Source organism: Erithacus rubecula (assembly GCF_903797595.1).
Source record: "Erithacus rubecula genome assembly, contig: SUPER_Z_unloc_4, whole genome shotgun sequence".
Lineage (NCBI taxonomy): Eukaryota > Metazoa > Chordata > Aves > Passeriformes > Muscicapidae > Erithacus > Erithacus rubecula.
Genome location: NW_027635670.1, coordinates 1,426,574 through 1,452,135, shown reverse-complemented (window position 1 = coordinate 1,452,135; position 25,562 = coordinate 1,426,574). Strand labels below are relative to the sequence as shown.

Below are 25,562 nucleotides of genomic sequence, written 5' to 3'. Positions count from 1 at the left end.
AATGAGCTGAAAACAAAAATATCAAAGCTTATAGATCAAAAAAGTCCCCTGCACCATTTGGACATAAATAAAACAAACACATACTATTAGCACAGGTTCACAGAGATTTTTAAATTATTTTAATTTAACAGTTTTTTACTATTTTCCTCAGTTACTGCAGAAACAGATAGGATTTAGTTTCGTCTACAATTTGTGAACCTATGAGACAGCTTCTGCAGATAAAAATAATTATGCTTAAGAAACATTCATGCCTCTTTCTCCCCTTGCAATAGTAAATCAATAGTAAAGATTATTATCTTTATTTAGTGTTACACCTTACTGCTATTCTTTTCTGTTTCATATAAGTAAATCAAACCATGCGTAATAAAAACAACATTCATAGAAAAAAACGACCTGATCTTTGCCCCCAGTCTCTGCCTCCTTTGACCTTAAAATCACAGTGAGTGTCCTATTAGCTTTCAACATTAATCCTGATGCTGAATTACTGAGTTATGTTCACAGGTAGCATAACTTCTAGGATCATTTCCTTAACGAACTTACCATCTGGAGCATATTTTGAAGCTATTCCCAAAAAAAGTCCCAGTGCAACAAAAAGTGAAAGGCTAGAAACGGCAGAGCAAATAAGAGTATTTTTATGCCTGTTGGCTTCTGCCTGCCGGCGGTGCTGCTCCACGGGCAAGGAGGGGAGTCTGGTCTGGGCTTCCTGCCTCGCCGAGGTGAATTCTGCTGCAGCATGGCTCTGCGACGGCGGCGGGGGACGGAGAGGGGCAATCCTCCCCGGGACGTATCCCGAAGACCTGTGACTGCTCCCGTTCTGAGGACGGAGGAACGCAGGGGAGCTCCCCCTGGTATCAGTGCCTTGCATGTTATAAAGTCACTGGAACACACACACACACAGAGGGAAAAGGTAAGAGACGGGATTTCAGAATACAGGTCAAAATGCATAAGGCAAAAAAAAGAAACAACAAAAGGCAATTTTAAGCCACGTGTGTCAAGAGCAGCCACTGAAGCTGCGACTGTGCACAAAGTATCTGTTACTCAGTTTCACTGGTCAATTGTCATGCTATAACTGCATGGAACAATAGCATATGTGTCTTCAACAAAATTAAACTCAAAAGCATGTGGTGTGGGAACCCAGTAGAGCACAGACCATTTCTTCACAGTTCCAGTGGGTATTTTTCAGAGTATTTTCACAGTTAATTTGAATTATGACATTAAGAAATCAGAAGAACAATGAGAAAGCTAGCAACCCCTGCTTCCCCACAGTTATGCAAAGAATAAACGTATTTTTTCTGTACACAGAAGCTGAACAAACTCCTCACTTTCCCTTACGGAAAAGAAGCTGAAAAAGACAAGCCTGTCTTCTACACTGAAAGTCTTAAAAGCTTTCAATTAAAACACCAAATTCTACTTTATTTCCAGTTACGCTGGTGCAGCTCAGTCAACACTTTTAACAAGCTGAGGTGCATAGTGCCAGTAAATTCTTAATTTACTCACAGCATGATTCAAATGCTAGTAAAGGTGCATCATAAATGGTTCTTTAAGAAACCATACCTCTTGTTTAGCAAACCTTTTTTCTGATTTTCTCTGCTGAGATGCCTGGATTTGGACAAAAGCCTGGAAGCAACATGACTGCTCCAGATCTCTGTACCTACTGTCTGGAAGTGAGTGCTGCTTTTATTTCACTTACAAGCATTGTTTCCATCTTTCTTCTGAAGCACACCAAGAGGAAAGTGTATCAGTGCCATCACTTCCTGGCCCATCCTCAGCAGCAGTTCTAACTCATCACAGTAGTCTAACTTAAGAGACAAACCTGCATTTGACTGTTTTCTCTGGTTTTCCAGTCAGCAGTGTGGTACAGAGTATTCACAAGGCTGTCATAATTTTTTTCCCTAACCATGGTTGACATTTCACACAGATGAAATTTTTTGAGAAGGATGCTGAAGTCTCAGTTAACCAAAACCTAACTTTTGAAACTAAATCCTGAAAGGGATTTAGGCATAAGTCATGTGCATTGAACAGCAAAGGGTAGGAAAAATAAGAAGTACAAATAATGGAAGAGAATAAAGATTCTCTTTCTCTTCCATTAACAAAGGAAGTCTGAGCTATACTCTGAAGTGTCAAGCATGCCGACGAAGGAGAAATGTGACAAATGAGTCAACTAATCTTATTCTGAAAATAAGTAAAGAAGCCTTTTGTTCCACATGCTGCAAAATCTGATACTTCACTGTTTCAAGGAAAAAGAGCTGTTACTATTGAAGAGGCTGGATTACCCTTTCATGGGAGACAATACATCTCCAGATGTACGCACAATGACAATGAAGGCACTGAAACATTAAGTGGAGGAGCTATTTCAGAGTGTAAAAATTATTCCAAGTCCTCCAGAAGCGCTTCTTGCACCTGTTCATTATAACCAATTAATTTTCAGCATTATCCTTTTTGTTCTCTCCTCTCAAACTTAACTGCCCAACCTGTTACGTGCACTATGGAACACTTTGCTTTAACCTCATGTGCTTTTACACTCAGCTTATCACCTCTCAGTGGTGAAATTAATTTCTCTGTTTTAGATGTGGTATTAAAAGATGAATTCTGATCCAGGATTGAGATGACTTTTTTCAATGGTTTGAAACCCTGATTTCTTAAACTTGGTTTATTTTTCAGTTAGGACATTTTTCTGTGACACTGAGGAAATAACTACAGTGTTCATTATAGAGTAATAGCAACAGTTAAGAAGTCTTTTAACTACTCAGCTATATCAACTGAATCCAGATTGGCTATGGAAGACTTGAAAAAGTGTTACAAAATAATTTTCCCACTATTCTTTCCACCAAGGCCTCCTAAAGTACTGCCAGACCTCTAAAGAAATAATAAAAAAACCAAACTAAAAGCACTCATTACAGCAGCCATTGGAAACACTTGTGTCATATTTCAAGCATATTTTGTGTTACACAAAGCATTCTGCTTTGTTTGCAAACCTCCTTTTGGCAACTGCAAAAAGTTTCCAACTATCCCATTTAAGTAAAAACACAGGTCACCCCAAGGATGGGTGGGAAAGAGACAGTAGAACTGCTGTCTTACCCATTACAAAATAAAAATAATTAAACTAAGTCAATAAGGAGATACTCGGCACATTTTAAAGACTCACCATATAGTTTCCCATTACAACAGGAGTAACCACTGCAATACTTCCTTCCCTCTTCATCTGTTATCTGAAATTCGCCAGCTGAAAAGGGATCTCTTCTATCCTGTAGAGCAGCTACTATCTTTTTTTGAAAGACAGACTGATAATCTGATTCAAATTATTGGCTTGTTTATTTCCACTCTGTGGAAGCCTTCAGGAAGCAGCACATAAAAGCATGTATAGTAATTATCTGTATGATCAGTTTGCCCCAGAGAATACTGGCTGCACAAATACAGTTTGTGTGTCACAAATACAGCACAAGTTTTACTCTGCAAATGCATTTACAGAGTAAAATACAGAACAAAATACCCAAACTGTTGAACTATTTAAATACCACATTTGCTTGAAAGTTTCTATGCATCTGAATTTTTTCACATGTTTCCCTTTGACCTGTGCCTATGCTGTGGTAAAGGAACTCATGATCTGGTCATCTCTTCCTGATGGTCAGCCCCAGAAGGAACACCTCCCACTTTTGCAATTGTATTGTGGTATGCAGAATGGTGCCATATTTTACTTTGCAGCCTCTTCGGAGTGCTTTCAAAAGTTTTCACACCATATACAACGAATTACCTAACATTTATACACAGATCTGTGTGTACAAATGTGTTATTTGTCATGACATTTACGAATACTGCTGTCTCACTATTCCCAAACTTCTTGCACATCAGCTTTCAACAGAGTATTATGCAAGATTTAAAATCCATTATTCAACACAGCTTTTAGTCAGAGCCACACTCAAGCATGTGCTTCCAGCCCATGAGTAAGAGGGAAGCTTCCAATGGCACAGACTCAGCTGGAGTATCTCAGATGCTTCAGCCTACGAAGTATCTGGAGTATCTCAGATAATTCATTGCCATCCATCTGCTGGATGACTGCACTATTTGCATATTGCTCTTTTGCAAGAGTAGCACAGCTCCATGCAATCCCGGTCTCTGCTCAGGCACCCCTTCCCATAGGATGAGCAAGCAAACAAGTACTTATACTGGTCACATCAGCGAACCCAGCTTAAACCACCTTAAATTAAAAAAAAAAAAAAAAAAAAAAAAAAAAATTAAAAGGTTTATTTTGCTCAGCTTCCAAGTGAAAACAGTGAATGCCTGCAAGCCTGGATATGTCTACAGAGTAACTGTGCAAACAGATGTGGACAGCAAACCCCAGCAGGCAGACAGCAGTGAGACGCTGAACAGGCTGCAACATCTCCCATCTCCTCAAGTACTTCTTCACTACTTTTAACTTGTGCCACTACCACACTCCCACACAAGCCCACGTTGTTCCACACAGTCAGAAACTGGAAACATATGCACTGTACAAATAGGGGATAACATAAGAACCTCCTGAGACATGACTGTCTGCTCAGGAGCAAGCAGCATGCTTATCCATTACTCATTTGGGGGCTGATTTACTGGAAAGAAATAGACTTATTTTACCAGATATTTTAAACGTCACAAGACGCCACCCAAAAAGTGAGAAAAATAACAAGATGTTTTACACTTCTGTGTTGTCAAATGCTAAGTGTCAAACACGCTAAAAAACTCCCACACCTGCACCATCTGAAAACATTGTAAAGAAAGTCTGCTGACTTCATGCAGTGCAAAGAAATTAATGCTTCTCTTCAGGCATATTTTAAGGATCACCAGAAGAAATGACATACTTCTGTTGATTTAGGCCATCAAACACCACCAGCTCTAGTGCTGACCTATTACTACACTGTCTAGTCTCAGAGTATGTATTTCCTGCTAAGGAAAAGATGGAGCAAAGGGTGGAGGAAAACAACACATACACAAAGAATGATTTCCCCATGCAACAGAGGAGTAAAACTGCAGATGACACTAAGCTGGGAACATGTGTCAAACTGTTGGAAGGTAGGAGGGCTCTGCAGAGAGACCTGGAACACTTGGATGGATGGGCAGAGTCCAAAAAGATGAAGTTGAAGAAATCCAAGCACTGAGTCCTGCATTTTGGCTGCAATGATCCCCTACAATGTTAGAGGCTGGGGATGGTGTGGCTGGACAGTGCCCAGGCAGAAAGGGACATGGGGGTGCTGGTCGACAGCCGACTGAACATGAGCCAGCAGTGTGCCCTGGTGGCCAAGAAGGCTGATGGCCCCTGGCCTGTCTCAGGAATAGTGTGGCCAGCAGGAGCAGGGAGGTCATTCTTTCCCTGTATTTGGCACTGGTGAGGCCACACCTTTAGTGCTGTACACAGTTCTGGCACCTCAGTTCAGGGAGGATGTTGAGACACTTGAGTGCATTCAGAGGAGGCAACGAGGCTGGTGAGGGGCTTGGAACACAAACCCTGTGAGGAGCAGCTGAGGGAGCTGGGGTTGTTCAGCTTGGGGAAAAGGAGACTCAAGGGTGACCTTATCACTCTCTACAACTTCCTGAAAGATGGTTGTGGTCAGGTGGGGGTTGGTATCTTTCTCCAGGCAGCACTGACAGAACCAGAGGACACAGTCTCAAGCTGCATCAAGGGAAAATTAGGTTGAATATTAGGAAAAAGTTTTTTAAGGAAAGAGTGGTAAGTATTGTAATTGTCTGCCCAGGAAGGTGGTGGAGTCACCATCCCTTGATGTGTTTAAAAAAAGACTGGATGTGGGACTAGGTACCATGATTTAGGGGAGGTGGTAGGGCCCTTCAATGATCTTGGAAGGTTTCTTGCAACCTAGTGACTCTGTGCCACAAAAGTTATTACTGCTTTCCTGCACTTGTCTGGTATAAAACCAAAGAGAGTGAGAAATCCATGAAAAGGAAAAAGGATAAGAGCTCAGTATTAAAAGGTCCTAAGTAAAAACAATTACTTAGCAGAATGTGATGTCAGGCAAGCTCCTAAAGCATCATGTGCACGCCCTTACAGACCTCCGAGCTGGTCAACTACAACAGAAATACAAATTTCAATACTTCAAGTGCCTTGGAAGTCCCCAGGGCAACAAATCTCAACCTCACCAGTAAGAACAATTCCAGTCAGGGTACCGACATGCTTTCCTTTCTGGTTCCACATATTTTCCTCCTGCCTCATTCCAAAATTACACCTATTCACTAAGACAACAGACAGCATGTTGGAAGAAACCTACCTTTCCAGTCATGTACAAAAGTTGGGAAGAATATATGCACAGTAAAATGCATTGCTACAGTTATGTAACTCTTAGAAATGACAATATTTAGAACAGCTTAAAAAATCTCAGATGAGTGAAAAAAAACTGACATGTAGACACATACACTGTTTACTGCATGCCTCCAAGCTTTTACCATGCTCAGCACTTTCAGAAGAAAATTAGAGCAAAAATTGGCAAGAAACAGAGGTATAAGAATGGTAGAAGTTACAAAACTTAAAAGATAAGCTCTATTGCAGTAGATTTTTTTAATTTCCTGTGTAGCAACTAGTTTTTAGTGAATTTCTTGGCACGTAAAAAACATGCAAAATTGCATGATACAAAACCACTGGAAACTCCCTGAGCCAAGGTCCATATTTCTTAAACCAAATCTCTCAAAGCATAGAATCACAGAACCATTCCAGTATCACACATCAGGATGCAGACGTGAAAGCATGCATAATATTTACAGTATAAGAGAAGGCCTATAGATAAAAATAATCTTCATCAATTGGTCTAATGAAATCTTGGAGAACACAAGCCTCTCTCCAGTTCAGAAGAAATTTCAAACTTATATAAAAGTAGGGAAAGTTGGACTACATATGTTTAGGTGATATGCAAAACAATTAAGCTATTATCTGTGGATTAGAAAGTGTGATGAGGTGAGGGGGAGAGGATGGTGAAAAGATTGCAATCCACAGTAAAGAGGTAAATACACACTCTGGAATAGAATTTCTGTGGGAATAAGTACAAAATTATGGGCAAGTAAAACCAACTCTCATGTCCATAGCTGACAGCACACAGGAGAGCCATGAATTTAATTTCTACCCTCTTGTGCAGGTTTTCTGCAGATCACCATTAAGGATGAGACAAAAACCAGAGGGTATTTGTACAAGAAAAATGGTTCCATGCCCCAATGACAACTGGGCTTCTGTTCTTCACATACAGTTTGTGTAAATAAGTTCTGCAGCACTCACCTCATTTAACCTACAGTACATTTGATGTACCAGACGAAGTATCTGATCTTACAGAAAATTTACATATAAAACTTAGGGAGGGATTTTTGTAGCACTGCAGAGATACATCTGACTGCAGAAAACACAGGGACATGCTTTTTCTCAATTCCTAGATGCCAAACATCCTGTAAGCTTTCAATAATTCTAAATTAAGATACTGCAATTTTCAGTCTGCTCAAATAGAACTGCAGTAGCTTCAGATTTTGCCCATTTACACAAAGAAACATAAGCCAGTAGCCACAGCAAACTGTAGTCAATGTATCAAAAATGCTATCTGACATTTCCAGTGAATTTTATTTTCCTGTCCTTTGCTTCTTTTTTACAGTTTATCTTTATAAATTACTTATAAATGGGCGAGGTCTGTTCTGTTTTTCATTCACTGTTTAAAAAACAGCACATTCTGCTGGAGGAAGCCATGCAGAAACAAGTGAATTATCAACAACTTAAATACAGCACATCCAAGAACACACTAGGAAATAGAGGCAAAATGAATGGAATTGTTTTACTGCCCCACTTTCAGAAATTAAATGTTTAATAATTTGTATAAGAGATCAAGAGTGGAAACATGCATTTTAGTCACCATTTGCCATTAGCATTTGCCATTAGCTTGCTGCATGAGTCACAGATTATTTGAGCCCCAAGGCTGTAACATGAGGAAAAAAAGTGGTCACTAGCCTCACAGGAACATTGTGAGGGCTAGTTTAGAGAATATTTTGGCCTCAGCTTAGTGATGCATCGAAGTACAAGCCCACATTTGGGATCTCAAAATGGCAAATTCTCAATCTCCAAACAGCAAAACAAAGCTATGTAATCCACCATTAAGTATGCATTCTGCTGAGCTGGTGGCTACACTCATATTTTGGCTTACTACAGTGAATTCCATTCTAGGAAACTCCAAGAACTCTGCACCCTACTCCAAGTACTGCAACATCCTGCCAGGTACAGCTAGTCATCTTACATGACTGCACTACTCTTTTTGACATGTTTTTCTTAATCCCATGTGTCAAAAAAGATAGAAGAGCTACTAGCACTTGCCCTTCTGTTGACCTACTTCACAACAAAGCAATAAAATCACTTACAAGTTCTAAAGTATGCATTCTTTAATGCCTTTAGTATTTTCTTTCCATATTGGCAAATGCATCACTTTTCCCCTTCACATCTTTGCTCAACTTTCCAACTCTTTTTCCACTTTCTTTCTCGATATTACTATTCCAAGAAAATATTTCTGTGGATTTCTACACCCACATCTACAAATAACTCCTTCCCATTTCTATTGCCAATAATACCTCCATTAAATCAATAGTGAAATCCCTTTTGGTAAAAATAAGCTGAGAATATATCAAGTCTAATCACAATTTGACTCCAAACAAGAAGCAGCAATTTACAACACAGATTTTAATCATGTTTTGATGCATACCATAGGTGATTCTACAGAACAGCCAAATTAATGCAAAGCATGAACCTTACCTATACACATCAGATTACACTCCTGTGATTTAATTTTTTAATATACAAAAAGAAAGATTTACTAGGTGACAATTTTCCCACTGATTTCCATCTGAAGCTTTTAAATCACTGGTGTAGGCACTAGAAGGTGAAGAACAGTTCATCAAAAGCACTGTGGGACAAGTTTCCTTGAAGTGATGCATGATGTGAGCCATCAGACACTCGCAGCTCCTCCAGCTGCAGGGCAGAGGCAGGAGAGGCATCAGCCTCCAGCAGACAGTGGGAACCAGGCTCCCTCTCCTCCCTGCCCTTCCCCCAGCTCTGCACAGATGGAGCTCCAGTCCTAGCACAGAGAGCAGTCAGAGTCTTCCCACAGGTAAAGAAGCAAACAGCTCCCTCCTATTCAACACATAACATAAACAAAACTGAGTCACTGCTCATTTTCTGCAAATGAGACTTCCACAGCAAGAAGCTGAACTGACTTACCTCAAAACACAAAAACAGTACACTAAAACTGTTTAATGAAACTTTCCTGAAACACACTGGACATACAATAAAGGCAGTTAATGATTGTGCTTTGTATTGAAGCACATTAAAAGTTATCCATAATTAAAAAGCATTTTAGTCTCAACTGTCCAAGCCATGCAGAAATTTCTCCACAGCCTTGGTGATAAGAATGCTGTTTGGAAGTATTTAAATAAGACTGAAAAGCACCTGTCCTACTGCACCCTGTCACTACTTAAGGAAATAAAACCCCCTTACTTCCCTTGAAGTACAAGCTACTCAAATATGTATAAACACAAAAAAAAAAAAAAAAAAAAAAAAAAAGCTGCAAAATAACCAAGGTACTCCCACAGCTTGTGTTCTTCCTATTTTTACATTCATGCCTTAGAGGAAAAATAACCTTTTCTGGTCCCCTGGTTTGTCAACTTGGAAGAAAAGTAACTGTACCACCAAATGGTAAGTCCAGTCACAGGACCTGTTACAGCTAGGAAACCTTTAGTGGATTTCTGAAAGCAGTAGTTTTGACACGCAGGGGCCACTGCCTTCTACTAGTTAGTGTCTCTAACAACTAGCAACAAGTCAGATGAACTGGCTGTAAGCTCCCATCTAATTCTCAACACCACTTTACCCACAAAACACTGTGCAGGTTAACGTGCTAATATTTGTAATTAAAAAACCCACAGTGTGCCGTTGGAAAACATATATCCCCATCTCAAAACAGCACATACCACAGCTCCTGTTGAGATCATAGGCTGAACTTCAGAACACACTCTCATTTTACCACAGGGTCTCACAAGACCCCATTGTCTTTGTCCTCTCCCCCTTCACACTCATTTTCTTCTTCCTGAATCCCTTTGTATCTGGGGGCATTTCTTGTGCTTTACATGTAACTTATTTCTCTGGCCCCTTTGCCTAGCTCAATTCCCTGGCATACAGTCTGCTGGATGCTGTCGTAGTAGACAGTGTGCAGGAGGAGCATGCCCAACAAACTTGATCTGGCAGAAGACTTCACATTGTGCAGGCAGTGCGCAGGATCCGTGCAGACAAAGCACTTCGAAGAGCTGTTCACTCCTAAGAACAAAGATGAACCTCCCTCCTCCTCACTGCTACCCCTGGGCTATTTCACATCAGTAGCTAAGCTGCTGCAAATCTTTTCCTGAGATTCATGATAGCAAGACAAATGCCACACAAAAATATGATGTACTACTTTATCCCCCTTATTACATTGTCTTTGTCGAGCCACAGCTGCTGTTTTGTTTTTTAGAACTATCCCGAATTATAAAATATCTTCCCTTTTGAGAAAACTGTGTCAGTTACAAACAAGGCTAGCATCTTCAGAATATAGCCTTCATCTAGGCTGTGATGTATCACAAATGCAGCACATGCTCCTTTCTTAGAGGGGCTGCGATGATCTACAGCTCTCACAGTGTCTTCCGCGCCTCTGGGCAAGTAGAGCAGCTGTTGGCTATCAATCACTAGGGCTGCAATGCCACTCCACGCAGCCCGAGCACTCGGGGATGCCTGTGACAAGTCCCAGCGCCGCGCTGCGGACCCGAGCGGGTCGCTCCCCGCCGCGATCCCGGCAGCACCGACCGGGCGCGCCAACAAAGGCGCGGCCCCGTGAGCGCGGCCCCGCCGCCGCACCTGCCGCGGCCGCGGGAGCGGCGCGAGGCCCACACCTGCCGGGGACACGCGGCCGCCGGGCGGCTCCTCAGGGCGGCCGCGCCCGCCGCCGGCCCTCCCGCCCCGCCGCCGGCTGCTGCCGCCCCGGCTGCTGCCGCCCCCGCTCCCTCCTTCCCTCGCCTCCCGCCGGCCCCGGGAACAAAAGGACCGGCGCGGCGGAGCCCGGCGGCCCGGCCCGCGCCCCAGCCGCCCCGGCGCGGCCCGACCCCGCGCTGGCCCCGGCCGGGCCGGGCGCGCTCTCACCTGGGCCCGGCGCGGCGGCGCGCTCAGGGCGGCGGCATAGCGCTCCCCGCCCCGGACACGGCGGGAGGCCGCCGGCTGCTCGCCAACTCCGCCGCTCCCCGCCTCGGCTGCCGCCCTTACGCAATTGGCAGCGGCCGCAACCCCCGCGGGGCGACCCAGATCGCGGGCCCCGAGCGGAGGCGGCTGCGCCCCGCCGCCGCGGCCCCGCCTCCCGCGCTCCCGCCGCCCCCGCGCCGGGGGAGGAGCGGGGCCGCCCGCCCGCCCCTCGCCCGCCCGGCCGCGCCTCCGCTCTGCGCTCCGCCGGGCGCCGCGCTGCCCGCCCCGGCCCGGCCCTGGCGCTCCCCCGCGGGACTGCATTCCTGCGGCCCTCCCGCCGCTGCCGGGAACCAGGTGCCGCCTCCTGCACCACCCGGGCCTCGGGGCAAAGAGGAAGCAGGGGGGTACTTGGTATCCGTGCCCTAACCTACGGCTCTCTTCTGGGCAGCGTGAAGAGCTGATTTGCAGCTCAGATACTGGACAGAGAGTTAGATGCCGATGTCCTTGTTGAAGTAATAAAAACAACAGTAGTTGTAGTAATAATAATAATGGTAATAATAATAGTAACAATAATGTTACTATTAATGTTGATATTAATGTCAATATTTATGTTAATACTACTAATAATAATTCCACGGTATAACCGAGCAGGTGCTGCCTGGGCGATGTGGCAGGCGGGCGAGGTACGAGAGCCAGGCGGCAGCGCGGAGACACGGCGCGCTGTCTCCGGAGGGACGCGGGGACACCCGGAGCGCTCGGCAGGCGACTGTAGCGGAGAGAAGAGACGCGCGGTGCCTGCCCGCACAGGCTGAACAAAGTTACTTACGGCAGCTGTAGTCCGGGCAGCCTCACCAGGAGAAAGAGCTGACTGGAGAACCCGATTCCGCTTTCTGATTTGTTTTTCTTTGTTTTAATTTTGTTTCGAGTTCTAATGTCTTTTAAGTAAAATCAAACTAAACCCCAAAACGTTTTGAATGTCAGGGAGCCCCTGCCAGTAGATGTTACACAGCAAAGAGCATCAATTGATATATTGATATTGATATCCAAGAAGGACTGTGAAGCCTCAGGGCACCTTAGCCGCAGGCTGCCAGCTTTGATGTAAATCTGACAACGGGCTTCTCTTAAGTTTGGGACCTCCCACCATTTCCGTGCAGCAAGGTTGGGCCACACTCATTACTAATGAGCCAGAAAAAAAAAAAAAATCACCAAAAAAAGAACCACAAAACCGCACCCTGATCGGATTCAAGATACTTGAAAGAAATGCTTCAGGAAATACAAGCATTTCCCAATATAGTTATTTTCTTGGGAATATTCCAAACAGATGAAGTCAAAGTGATAACTCACTTGTATGTCTATGAACACTGACCTACTAACTCTGCCTCCAGCGATTTCTCTTTGTTTAAAGCATAGTAAGCACAGCCAGAGTGGTGTGCTTATAGCTCATGGGGACATCTAGCGCCTGAATAATAGACTGCAAATCAGTCTATCTCATTAATCTGAAATCTCGGAGATCACAGCCGGATCCATCGCTTGCAATATTTCACCCCAGGACCGCAGGGTGCCGAGTGGTTTCACTGCAAAGCCACTGAATAGCAGCTGTCTGTGGGCAGGGAGCACGGTGGAACAAACAGCGGCACTAGCTCAGGAGGGGTCTGTGACTGCAGTTTCGCTGCATAGCTAGAGCTTCAGGCCTGAGATTTACAGCAATAATTGACTCAAGACAGAGATATGCCTTATAGACACAAAAGGGGTTGAGACAGTTCCTAACTTGCCTTTGTCACTAAACCGCAGAGAGGAAAGCCCTCAGGCATATAAATAAGACAATTTCATCTTGGCTTTGACGGTGTGTCTCTACTTCTTTCTTTGTTAGCCCAGGAGCGCAATCATTCTAACACATGTAATTATAAAACTTTGCCTCTTTTCAACAAACATGCAAACTGAATACTTGCATTTGCCAAATACTTTGCTGAAATTAAATTGAAGGCAAGCACTGCTTATCTTCTAGAAAGATATTAGTCCAGTAACAGAAAGTATTTATTTACTTTTTTATATATTTGTCTAAAGAAAGAAGAAATACAGACTGCTGATCAACATTCTCAGCCAGAAGCTTGGGAAAAAAGGTCATTTCAGTGATACCCAAGCGCAGATATTTTTTCCAGTACAGGGACATATAGCAAAACATTTCTACATACTTAAATAATCTGAAACGAAATATATTGTATTAGGTATGTGTAGGAGTGCACATGTGTGTGTATTTTAGACAACCCACATAATAGATTCTTTTCAGTCTCAGGCAGATCACAAATACCTTTGACCTGCAAAAGCACTAGATCATAAGCCCACAGAAAAATTAAGGCTGGAAAAGACCTTTAAGATTTTTTAAGTCCAACAGTCAACCCAGCACCACAGCCGTGTTCACCATTAAACCACATCCTCAAGCACCATATTCACAGTTTTTTTGAACACCTCCAGGGATAGTCACTCCAGCATGCTTTACAGCCCTTTCTGTGGAAAAGAAAATAAAAAAATTAATCTAAACCTCCTCTGGTGCAACCTGAGGGCATTTCCTCTCATCCTGCCACTTGTTACCCAGGAGAAAAGACTGACACACACCTCATTATGACCTCATTTCGGATAGCTGTAGGTCTCTTACAGAACAGAATTATCACCAAACAACTGTAATGTTTTTAAATGATGGATACATTTGAATAAAACAATCCTTAAACCCTGTAAGTATGCAAAATATTGGACTTTGAAATTTCCTGAGTATCTGAAATCTATCAAACCCAAATGATGCACTTAAGCATTAGTGCATCTCAGTCTGGTATCACTTGTTTCTTCATGCTGCTTTGGGTTTCAGCAGACAAAAGGTTGGTAAAGTGTATAAACCAAAATTTTAAAATGACAAAAGATGGACTTGAAAGAGTTGATTGAAGCCACCACTATAGTCTAATTATTTCAAAATAAGCAAGAAGGAAGCAGCATTTGCCCTTCTGAATAAAAAGAGATACTAGGATAGAGGAAGGAACAAGTTAGGGAGCAGCAGGTGAGAGTAAATAAGTACAGGCAGTTACCAGTTAAAATTATGTCCTATTCTCTCAATTTCCATGCAGATCCTTAGAAAATACTGCTGTTGGTCTGTTGAGATAAGAGAGCAAATGTACCTATTTCATTCCTTATTTAAGCCTTTCTGACATATGTCACTATGGTAATACCTTTTCCATATAGTAGCCATGTTTTAAATTAGCATAAAAACCATAAATTTTTAATTAACTCTCTGGGAGTTCAGCACTTGTGGCAAAATAAAAGTTAAATTAATAAAGCGATGCAAACACTGCCTAGTCTGGGGGCTGGTTAGGCCTTTGTCAAAGAGTGATCTTACTTTGACATATTGCACTTCAACCAAATGTAACAGCAGTTAACAAACCATAACAACAGTTTAGGGGAGAAGACAAAGGTGCAAAATGCATATTGGGGGAATGTAGAGGTAATTTTTAACCAAATTTACTCAGGAGCAGACTCAGTGCATTATCTTCTCCTGCTTGCTGAAGAGCCAATGCCATTTTTTTTTTTTTTTTTCTCTATGTCAGGACAATCCACATGCAACTCATTTACTTTCTGCAGGTTTACAAAAAGAGTGACCTATTTCTGAATTCTGCAAAATCCTCCCTGTCATTCTCCTCTGTTACTCTGTATGTTCCCAAAATCTTTAGAGTGGAAAACTTGTCAGAATTTTTATTTTTAGTGGCTTTTAGATTTCCGCCTCAGCAATCAAATGTTGATAGCGAATCAGCAAAACATGAAAAACTTGTGTTCATGAAGGGATTATTATAAGCTGCACTGGATGGAGAAAGGAGAATTAATAAATTGGGTTTTTAAGAGAATAGTTGAAAATAAATATAAAGAACAAATAAGAATGGGATGTGGAAGCAGATATACATAGATGGAACACATGAAGGGGAGCACATAATTGAGACTAAAGGAAGAAATACAAAAAACAACCAAATCACAGTGCAGATGTGAGTACTAGAAAGCTGTATTTTACCTTTTACACTTCTGCAGTTTGATGAAAGACAAAACGAAACAAAGCCATATTGCATTAATTTTAAATATTATCAAAGTCACAATCCCCTACCAAATCAATTCATCCATTCACATTAAGAAACACAGATACTACTTTCTCATTGTGCTTAGATTTTAGTTCAACATTATTAAAAACATTTGATTGCGATTGTCTTCCATATTTAAAATAATTTTCATTAGGAAAGCTTCTCACACCAGGTGTACACCTTCCGAGTCACTTCAATATTTATTTTAATGTGAATATTTATTTTAATGTGACATTTATGTCAATTTTACAAGCTAAGCGCAACAGTCAATGCCTTGCATTTGAGGTAAATATTGATGGAAGCTGAAACTGATTGTGAGTGACGGGAGCACAGCCATAAGGACTGTTGGTTCTAGTTGCTTGTTTGGTCAACAACCATAAGCAATACCCAAGTGGATACACTGCTAGGCTATTCAGATGCACAAGGGTTGAATTTGGAGAGCTGTATTCATGAGATGAGCCACCGCCTGCAGACCTCTTAACACCTGATTATGAGGCATTCCATCATCCATAAGGCAGATGAAAAATTGTGAAATGCATAATTTCACCCGCTAGACTTCGGCTGAGACTGTTTGAAATATCTTTGATCATTTGCTTTTCATCTCATGCACCTGGTGTATTTGCTTTTAAATTCTGCATATAATGTTTCTATGTGGTAAGTTTAAGTCCTGAATTTTTTTGTTGTGTTTTTATCGTAACAATGATTTTGGTTAAAACCCTGTAAATTTTAAAAGAAGAAGAGTAGAGCTTAAAGTACAGATTTCTAATTTGCATTCAGATACTAGTAAGCCAGAAACATGACAAAATTGTGTTCTTTTAATTTTTGAGAAAGATTGTCTGACTTCCACTGTAGATAAATACATTTTAAGTGTATGCTCTCATGGATATTTATTATGTATCTGATTGAGGAGAAATATAAATATTTAAACAAGGTGAAATGCTCAGGAATTCTACTTATTTAAAAAGCATTAAAATGTTCAGAAAATAATAAAGTTGTAATACTTATAAATTAGTGCCAGAAACAGGTATGGAATGTTCAAAAAACCTGTATTTGCTGCTACCTTGTTTCATCCCAGAAGAAAGGCATGTAGGTAGTGTATTTGAAAACGTAAAAGGCAAATTGCAACATTAGGACACTAAGATAACATTGTTTTCCACGGCATTAAAACCAGCTTCAAAACAGAACTCTCCATCAAACACAAGATATATTTTTTGCACAAGACGATTTGCTAATCCAAATCTTCTTACAAAGCTTTGGGTTTGTCAATTCACTTTTAGACCATAGTCTTCAGAATTTCGTTCTCTTATAAAAAACTTCCGTAAAATTCAGAAGAAGCATTTGACACGTTTAAGTAATACTGTAGAATAAAGCACTCGCACTTATCTTGTTTTTTAACAAAGCAATAGCATGCATATATAAAATTGGGGGGATTCTTTCCAGTAAACTTTCAGTTTTCTGCCAACATAATGTGTCACCAAATGACAGACTGAACCTTCTTCCTTTCTGGAAATGCGAATCACAGTTACAGGAAAAAGTTATCTGTTGGATTCAGTGCATAGGATATCATCCTGACCTTTTGGAGTTTTTTTACGACAAAACTCTAGGAAACAAAATGTCTAATATGAATGACAGCCAAATGTAAAAACAAGAAGTATTTGTTTGCCCAAGAGAAATGAATACTTTGATTCTCTGAGATGCATTTGCAATCCTGCAGGACATTTTATTCAGGTTGAGATATTCAACAATCCTAAAAATCATGCTACTGTTTAAAAATCAATCCTTTAAACAGAAATTCTTAAAGAGCTTGAGGTGAAAGCACCATGATCATTACTGGTTTTGCAGATCTGTTTCTTTACAAAAAACATAAATTGACATTAAAATAGGACTCTATATTAAAGCAGAGATTCATCTAGCAGAGTAGCTTCTTTCCAACAGCTGTTCACAGGACAAGAATATATTCTAAAAAAGTTACGTAAACATACATCAAAACTAGATAGACTACTTCCCCTTTTTCAAGTGATCTGCAGCTGTGTCACCATTGTCACGCTTCTTTTTATCAGCTCCTATTAAAGAAACTGTTGTTTTCTAAAATATGTAAGCTCCTAACATCCATGATGTCCTATGACAAGGAGCTCTGTAGCAACTACACCAGGCATATGTGTTACAAGAAGCTTATCTTGTAACAAGAAATGTCTCTTTCAGAGGTTCCACTTATCTCATATGAAGCCCCATAGTTCTTACATTGAAAGAAAGTTCTTAATTACCTTTTCCATGACACTCCATCAAGTTTTTTCATGCTCATCTGTTTTGAGATAATAATAAATGTATTAACAGAACATATTTTTCTGTCCCTTTCATGGAAATTGTTTCATATTACAGCACCTTTATTTTCTTTTTGCCATTTTTGCTGCCCATTTATTTAAAGAAGACAGAAAAAGAATTGAAGCATCCTCCAGAATATGGGTACCTTAGTCATATCACCCTAAATATTTTTGTTTTGTTGGTCACCATTGAAAATTGAGTTGATGTTTCCTTAGTAGTATTTCTGAACAGTGACTCTTTAGAGCCCATAATTTTGTACAAAAACTTTACTTAGGATTTCCCAACAACCTGTAATTATCATATGCTATCACAATCACATCAGCAAACTTTTGAAAAGGAGCTGCATTTCAAATTGTTCATGCTCTGTTCTGAACAGCAAGTTCCTGTTCTGTGTCAATTGCAAAATAGGAGCCATGCAAAAATGATAATCTTTTCCATAAACTAGACCTTTGAAAAAACCAGGCCATTAGCTCCCTATGCTCTTCTCAAATAATGTCATTTGATTTTAGGTAAGCAATGAGGGGGAAAAAAAGACAGGAAAAAAAACCTAATGAAGTATATAACATGCTGAAGGCAAGACAGCATTCTCAGTACAAGCTTGTCATTCTTTGTATGCATTAGGCTATTCAGTCAGGGAAGTTCTTTTTTGCTGACCCTTTAATTTTCCTTCAAGTTCTCTTGCTACCAATCTTGTTTCTCTCTTGCATTTTGGTTCCACTCCCTTAGCTTATTTCCTATTTTTTTGCAGTAGAAGCATATTTACTAAACCAAGCAGATGTACATGTTGGACTGACACCAACATTTTATAGTTAAGTCCTACCTCTGCAAAATTCCATGGACCTAGCTGCATGGAAAAGAGAGCACAGGAAAAAAAAAATTAAAAAAAAAAAAAAAAAAGACTACAAATAGAAACGTATTTCATGTTTTTAGAACAAACTCAGACAAGAAAGATAACTTAGACAATGATTTCTCAACTGAAACTTCAAGTTAAGCACAGTGAAGGTATAATATCTGTCCAAGCAATTTTCTCCATTCTGAATTATAAAGAGCACAGACTTAATAGAGATTAAAAGCTTAACTGAAGTCAACTCCTGGGATAAAACAATCCCAGAGCTGGGGGGAGTATCTACAAAAAAAACATCACAGCCAGGCCTCTAGAGACTAAGAGGTAATGACTGCACAGAAAAGGTCTTGCTGGCTTTATGTATGATAAAGACTGTCTGAAAGATTTATTTGGACAGTATTTTCCATAAAGCCTGGTGTTTCCCATCATATATTTACACTTTTTACAAGCACAAGGAATCACCAATGGTGCTGAGTTTTACAGTGATTAGACCTTTTCATGAGTTCAAACTAAAATTCATATGAGGCTAAAACAATGCAGCAGCCTTCATCAGCCCCTGCTGCAGTGGTGAGATTCATGCAGTCTTTGGACTAAACCTCCACCTGTACACAGACTAGATTCATGCTGGACAGATGGTCAGAACAAATGAAACGGGAAAAAATGGGAAAATTTGTGTCCTCTCCTTTAAGCACTCAGGAACTGGACATAAATTCTCAGACATTCAAATTCTGGCTAACCAAAAAGACAATGAGCAGGATACAGTCATTTCCTAAACTCATGGATGCCTCAAATCAAATTTCTTGCTATGCAGAAAGGAGATTTATCTGCAGCCCCTCATGCAGCCCACGCTGAGACAGCTGTGCCTCTGCAGATCCACAGGATCTCCCCTTGGAGAGGGGAGAGCAGAGACCACCTGTAGCTCATGAAGATCCCCCAGCCTGGAGCAAGGGGATGCCTAAAGGATGCTGTGATCCTGTGGGAACCTTGCACTGGAATAGGCCTCTGTCAGTCAAAGAGGGGAGTGGTAGAGCACCTGGGTGGACACTGGACATCCAGCCAAAGTCAGTCCACCAGAATTAGAAATTAACTTAATCTTTGTGGTGTGTCATTTTAACAGAAAGCCTTTAAAAGAGTCTTCTCCCTGTTTCTTCAGCTTAACCTTGTCAGGTTCTTAAGTCTCTCACCAGGGAAAGAAGACACTTTTTTGGAAACAGAGAAATGTGACAATAAATCATACATTTTCTGAAAGCCACAGTGTACAGAAATCACAACCATTTTAAAAATCTATTCCCAGTGCAAAATAATGACTTCATGTAGAGATAATGAATTAAAATCAGACACAAATGGACACAAGTATCTTTGCATGCTGTTATTTTGGACCTCTTCTCATAGAATATTTTTGAATTTGAAGCAGTACTACCTGATCCATCTACCTTGTGTAGCAAATACTCAGGCATATATTGCTATATACATATCTAAAGAATTATTCAGTAATAATGACTCTACTTTTTAAAAATGCATAGTTTTATTTGGTCTTCAGAGTTTAAACTTGGGTTTGCTATTCATCTCTCATACCCCCAGAAATAAATCCCATTTTATCTGACATATTTACTATCCAGTGTCTAAGTTTCTTGCAAGATACTGTACAAATCTATTCAAACAATCTTAATATCTGGCTGGCTGGTATAACACAAGACATAAGATGTGAATAGCTCCCATGGGTGCTAATCCTGATACTGAGTAACCACATTTTAAAGGAAAATATTAGTAAACACTTTATTACTAATGGGGAAAAAAAAAAAAAAAGGTTAGTGTGGCTAATAACTCCTCACCACTATTAGTTAATGCCATATTCCAATTCAAACCTGGAGTGAAACATACACTTGATAACTGGAATTACCAAGTGGAATGGAATTTCTTTCTCCCTTTAAAGGAATTCAATTTTTATCCTGGTATACATGCTGTCCTTTTCACTACCAATATTTTCAAATGTTCACTCAATGAAGAACACAGACAGTTACAACCTTTGTCCTTCTTTTTTTTGTGAATAAAATGCTGACTTTTTCATATGCAGTTGACAGCACCCAAAACTTCACAGGAGGCTTGCTTCTTTCTTTGGATTAGTCTTGAGCTAGAGCTCAAGATAGAGAAGATCTGAACAGAACTTTCAGGTGAATGCAACTTTCTTGGATATGAACATGACTAAGGAATAAGACAGCACTAAAAAAAGACGATTCCTAGATTTTCCACAGGAACTAGAAGAAACTGAACTTGTAGAAAGAAGTTCTCTGTGGCTTAAGGATTATCTGAACCTTTAGATAAAACTAGCAATGGAAAAGCTGCATCTTACTATGGACTGGTTAATCTATAGCAGCAGATTACTAGCTCTGATGTCTGGCTGACACAAACATATTAAATCTTTCTTTTTATTCTCCTCTGAAATACAAATGGGTTAAACTTAGAGAAGTTGTAGATAGAGGCCAAAGCTGTGACCTCCTATGTTATATACAGCAAGGTTCCCACTGGTTACAACCTCAGGCACCAGTCCTGAGACCAAATGGTCTCAAATTGGTCCTGCAAGGAGCAGAACCATAAATCAATGTGGAAACTCAAGTTTATTTGGTGTTGTCAGCTCTCATGGCTTTTTCATTAGCTTGAAGTTTAATGACATCTGCCTTACAGTCTCTATACCCTCTTATTTTCTTTTGAATGCCATAGATACATCAGAATCTAAGCTTTCTTTTTAAAATTAAGTACTTTAGTGTCTGTTTTGAAGCTGGAGTTTGGAAATATAACTTTTGTGTCCACTAACGGTTCAAAACACAGGAGGTAAATTGAAAAAAAACACATCTTGGGTTAGTTGGAGTTTTGGGAGAGGGATAAACTCAAGAATTTTTGTGGTCCAGCACATGTTTTGTATATATTGGATTCATATATTAAAGAGTTTACTATCCTTTCCTTGTTGACAAGACTCATAAACATCCTCTGTATAACAAATCTCATACAAAACTTTATAGAATGCATTCTATTTACAACCAAATCTAAAAACCAGCTCTGTAAGCCTATTTCTTTTTTAAGTTTATCTGATTGATAATGATCTAGGTCACAATGCAGTAGGGTCTTCCTACAACTCTGCCAGTATTGTCTCACAAACAGTACAGTCATTAAATACTACTTAATGGGTAGCAGAGACCCAGCACAGGATACAGACCCTTTTATGTTTGAGTCAACTTCAACCAGCACTCCAGCAGATTAAAAGAATGATGGATTTGTGTTTACAAAGTGAGTTGAAAACAAAGTACAGAGTAATTGCCTGATGCCACCATGGGGAAGCATACTGAAGACAGGCAATCTTCTCAGTACAAGTCAGTGCAAACTGGTGTCTGTTTTGTAACCCCTGCTGTCTTTTCTAATATTGCCAGCAGAAAGGTCAGAAAGGAGGATTAAACACACCTTTTTGGGATCTATCCATTCTGGTCCTGAAGCCATTAACATGACTGGTTGATACACTGATCAACTCTTACAAGGAAACATATAAAATCTGAAACCTCCCTCCAAACACTAAAATTCATAAAATACATATTTGATATATAAGTATAAATTTGACTAAAGGGGTTAATATAATTTGCCAGGTTTTGTGCTGGCATAAATTCCTATATTTATAGAGCACTCTAACCCAGCCTTTCCACTGAACTGTAGATTGCATTAGATAATCTGCTGGTAACAAAGATTTATTAGGTTAGGATGTTAAATGTAATAATGTCTGGTAATTCAGATACATGTCAGCAGAGGGCATAAAAAAGGTCAGAAAGCATTGAAATGTAAATTAACCTGGAAATTCCTAAAAATAATACATAATTTTATAACAGCTTTGTTTCACTGTATTTGCATTTTCTTATTGCTTCAAATTGCTCTTGCTAGACATAAGAAAATTAATTATACAAACATTAAGTATAAATGTTGTTAAACAGGTATAAAGAAATATTCTTTAAATACAAGTCTATGCTTATATTCTTACAGATATTACCTTTCCAAAACCTTTGTTATGTGGATTTCCACAGGAAAGCACACAGGAAAACAGTAAAACAAAAGAAAGCTTTTTTGTGGACTTACCCTTCCTCAAGAAATTATATTTTATTAATATATTACTAATATAATATAGTATAATTTATTACTGAAGTTTTCAATGTCACACTACTTTCAAATGTGTTATGTTAAACACATTTGAAAATCAAGAGTCAACATACATAAATAAAATGATGCTTGAAGAAGTGGGTCTCATCTTGTCTGTGCAACTGAAAACACGATGGCAGGTCTAATTCAAAGGATGTGCACAACTCAATTTGCTGATCCTAATTTGACCAGAAACTTAGAAAAATATAAGACTAAATTGAATTCTCAATGTCTTTATCAAATAGCTGTAGGTCTATTTTGGGTATAGCCGGTCTAGAAACTTCTAAACTCATGGCCAGTTCTTTCAGTAAGTTGTGCTTTTATTTTTGGAAACAGTAATGTTCTCCCCTTTAGCTGGTAAATATAAGAAAACAGAACATAGAAAATTCAAATGTGCTCAGGATGAATGATTATTTTTATCAATGATTTTGATAAAATTTGGTCCTAACCAGCTATTTCTGGATCTGTTTCTGTGTGGTACTGTAAAACACTTACGAAGAGTTGGGGCTGCTCTGCATCTTGTGATAAGGAGGCCACCTCCTTATTCTCCTCACCAAGGCCATCAGAAATTTAAGCAATAGCTTTGGAGAGAGCTCATCACAAAACTTTAGACTTTGCATTAGGGTGTGGTCCAGTGGTCTCCAAAGTATGTGTGTAGCAGGGAAATACAGAGTCCAGGATGTGTGCCAGACAATCCACTGGAGTGAAGAAATATGGGTTCTAGCATTAACAAAATAATACAAAATAAAAAAATTTCAAAATAGTGTTTGTTTGTTTCATCTTTATCTCACATTGTTTTAATTTCTATTTTGGTAATATTTTATGTACATAAATACATATGTACATAAATACATAATAATGCACATAATACATTAATAGAAGAGTACATGTCTATAATTTATAAACATATATGTCTCAATTATGGGTGCATGTTCAAAAAGGTCTTATTGATAGAGGTGCATGATCAAAAAAACTTTTGGCGGTCACTGGTCTAGCCCTAGTACAGTAATAGTATCAGTGAGTAATAGCAGAGGATATGCCATTGTTAGACATAAATTCTTTTATCACAATAAACAGATGTCCCAAGGACATATGATAAAACAAAGGAATTGGAAAAATAGAAGTAATGTAGGGTGTTCCCCCTCCCCCTTTCCACTTCCTTTAATTTTACATTTTCCTTCTTCCTCTCTTTATTTTTCATTACATTTGGCACTTCTCCATCTACTAATTGCTCCACTCCCATTTGGATTAGTTACATTTTTCTTTCAAAAAAAAGTTTTATTTTGAAAAGACAAAAGCTTTAAGCTCCTTCTGTATTTTTCTTCTCATTTTTTCTTTTGCATGTTTTGCCTAGTTCTATCAAAATCTCTCACTTCTCACAGTATCTACCCTTTTTCTTTCTTATTCTGCTGGTTTTGCTTTCCACTACCTAACCACGAACTCCTCTCATCTGATCTGCAGATCCATCTTTGGGCCTCCACCAGGCCAAACATTTACCTTAACCTTCTTCCTTTTTCCCCAGTGGAATGTCCTGTTTTCCACATCCTCCCTTTCCTGTTATTTTCTTTTCCCACAACAAGATGGAAGAGAAATACTTAGGAGCAGATACATGCTTTTGTAGTGTTCTGTTTCCTCTGGCTATTTGGCAACCAACCTCCCCTTACGAAAGCAGGAACATCTGAACATTTGCTGCAGAAAGTCCCTTCTTGTCTGTGCTCCTCTGAAATGCAGAATGTGGCATGCAGTCCACGGACCCTCATCCACTTCTGGCTGCAGGTTGAAAGATTTCTGAGATGGGCTTGGGAAGCACCGAGCTAGGACAGCTAGGACAGCTAGACAAGAGTGCAAGGGACAACAAAAAGCCTGCAGGGAGAAATGTGTGTGTGTGTGAAGCTAAGGAACAATCTAAACTGAAGGGAAGACTGGCCACATCAGCAGGTGGCAATTGCTGCAATTCGAGTATTGTTAAAGGAGAAAACATCACAGTAAGCCATCTGCAACTTAATGATCAAGAGCCTTTGAAGTCTGACATTATTAAATGAGTTGCTTCTCTACTGCTGCACTTTTCAAATAATCATTAACCTAGGTGTTTCAAGACTCACAATGGCATATGAAATTAGTCACAGTAAAGTGTAGTTGAAAAAAAAGCAATGTAGATACCTATGACATTTAATGTTTTCTTGCTCCTAGAAATTTACTAAAGTTAAAAGATAGGATCAGTACAGGACTTGTCAATGTATATGCAGCTTTTTTTGGTCAAAAACATCACATCAAAATATTATAGTACATATCAGAAAACTTCACTATCAGGTTAAAGTTGACCATTTAAATTAGTTCTCAAAGTACTTGCTAGTACCTGGTTACACTGCTTTAACTATGCTAAAATAAAAAACTAAGTGCTTTAGAGACATGGTTGCTTCTAAAAGCATATTTTTAAAAATATTCTATCACAAAAACAGTATCAGCGCCTGCATCCCATAATATCCTGTATTATATCCAATTCCACACTAATGGTCTCAAAAGTCAATAAAAGTACCTATAGAAATACTGCTCCATGAAACATAGAAGTGGCTAGATTATATATTTATACGTATTTTTTAAAACAGATAATACATATTGTGTCTCTTTTTATCAGATTACTTGAAAGTGTGAGCAAGCATTTTCAGCAATGCAGTTTCTTAGTGCACCCCGAGAGTGCATTACATTTCAAACAAGACATATCATAGGACAACTAAATTACTAATGAGAGCAAACACTTCCTTTACCAAGAAGAGTCATGAAATCTACTAGAGAATAGTTAGCAGCAGAACTGTTCAACAAACCCTGCAAGCACAAAAGAGAGGACATTCATTCACAAGTGAAAATTTAAGGAGATGGATTTAAAAACAGAGAAAAGGAAATATTTCTTTTAGGATGA

At 39.7% G+C, this 25,562-nt stretch overlaps 1 protein-coding gene across 1 annotated transcript in view; it reads right to left on the bottom strand.

Moving 5' to 3' along the window:
- The window catches only part of CEMIP2 (cell migration inducing hyaluronidase 2), a 46,683-nt gene extending 35,314 nt beyond the window's left edge, over positions 1 to 11,369 (bottom strand). The window contains exons 1-2 of the mRNA XM_079331470.1: positions 11,162 to 11,369; positions 541 to 877 (exon numbers count right to left, since the gene is read on the bottom strand). Coding sequence (XP_079187596.1) covers positions 541 to 865 — 325 coding nt within the window. The 5' untranslated portion in view covers positions 866 to 877; positions 11,162 to 11,369. The remainder of the gene's footprint in view (positions 1 to 540; positions 878 to 11,161) is intronic.
- Between the last annotated feature and the right edge of the window lie 14,193 nt (positions 11,370 to 25,562).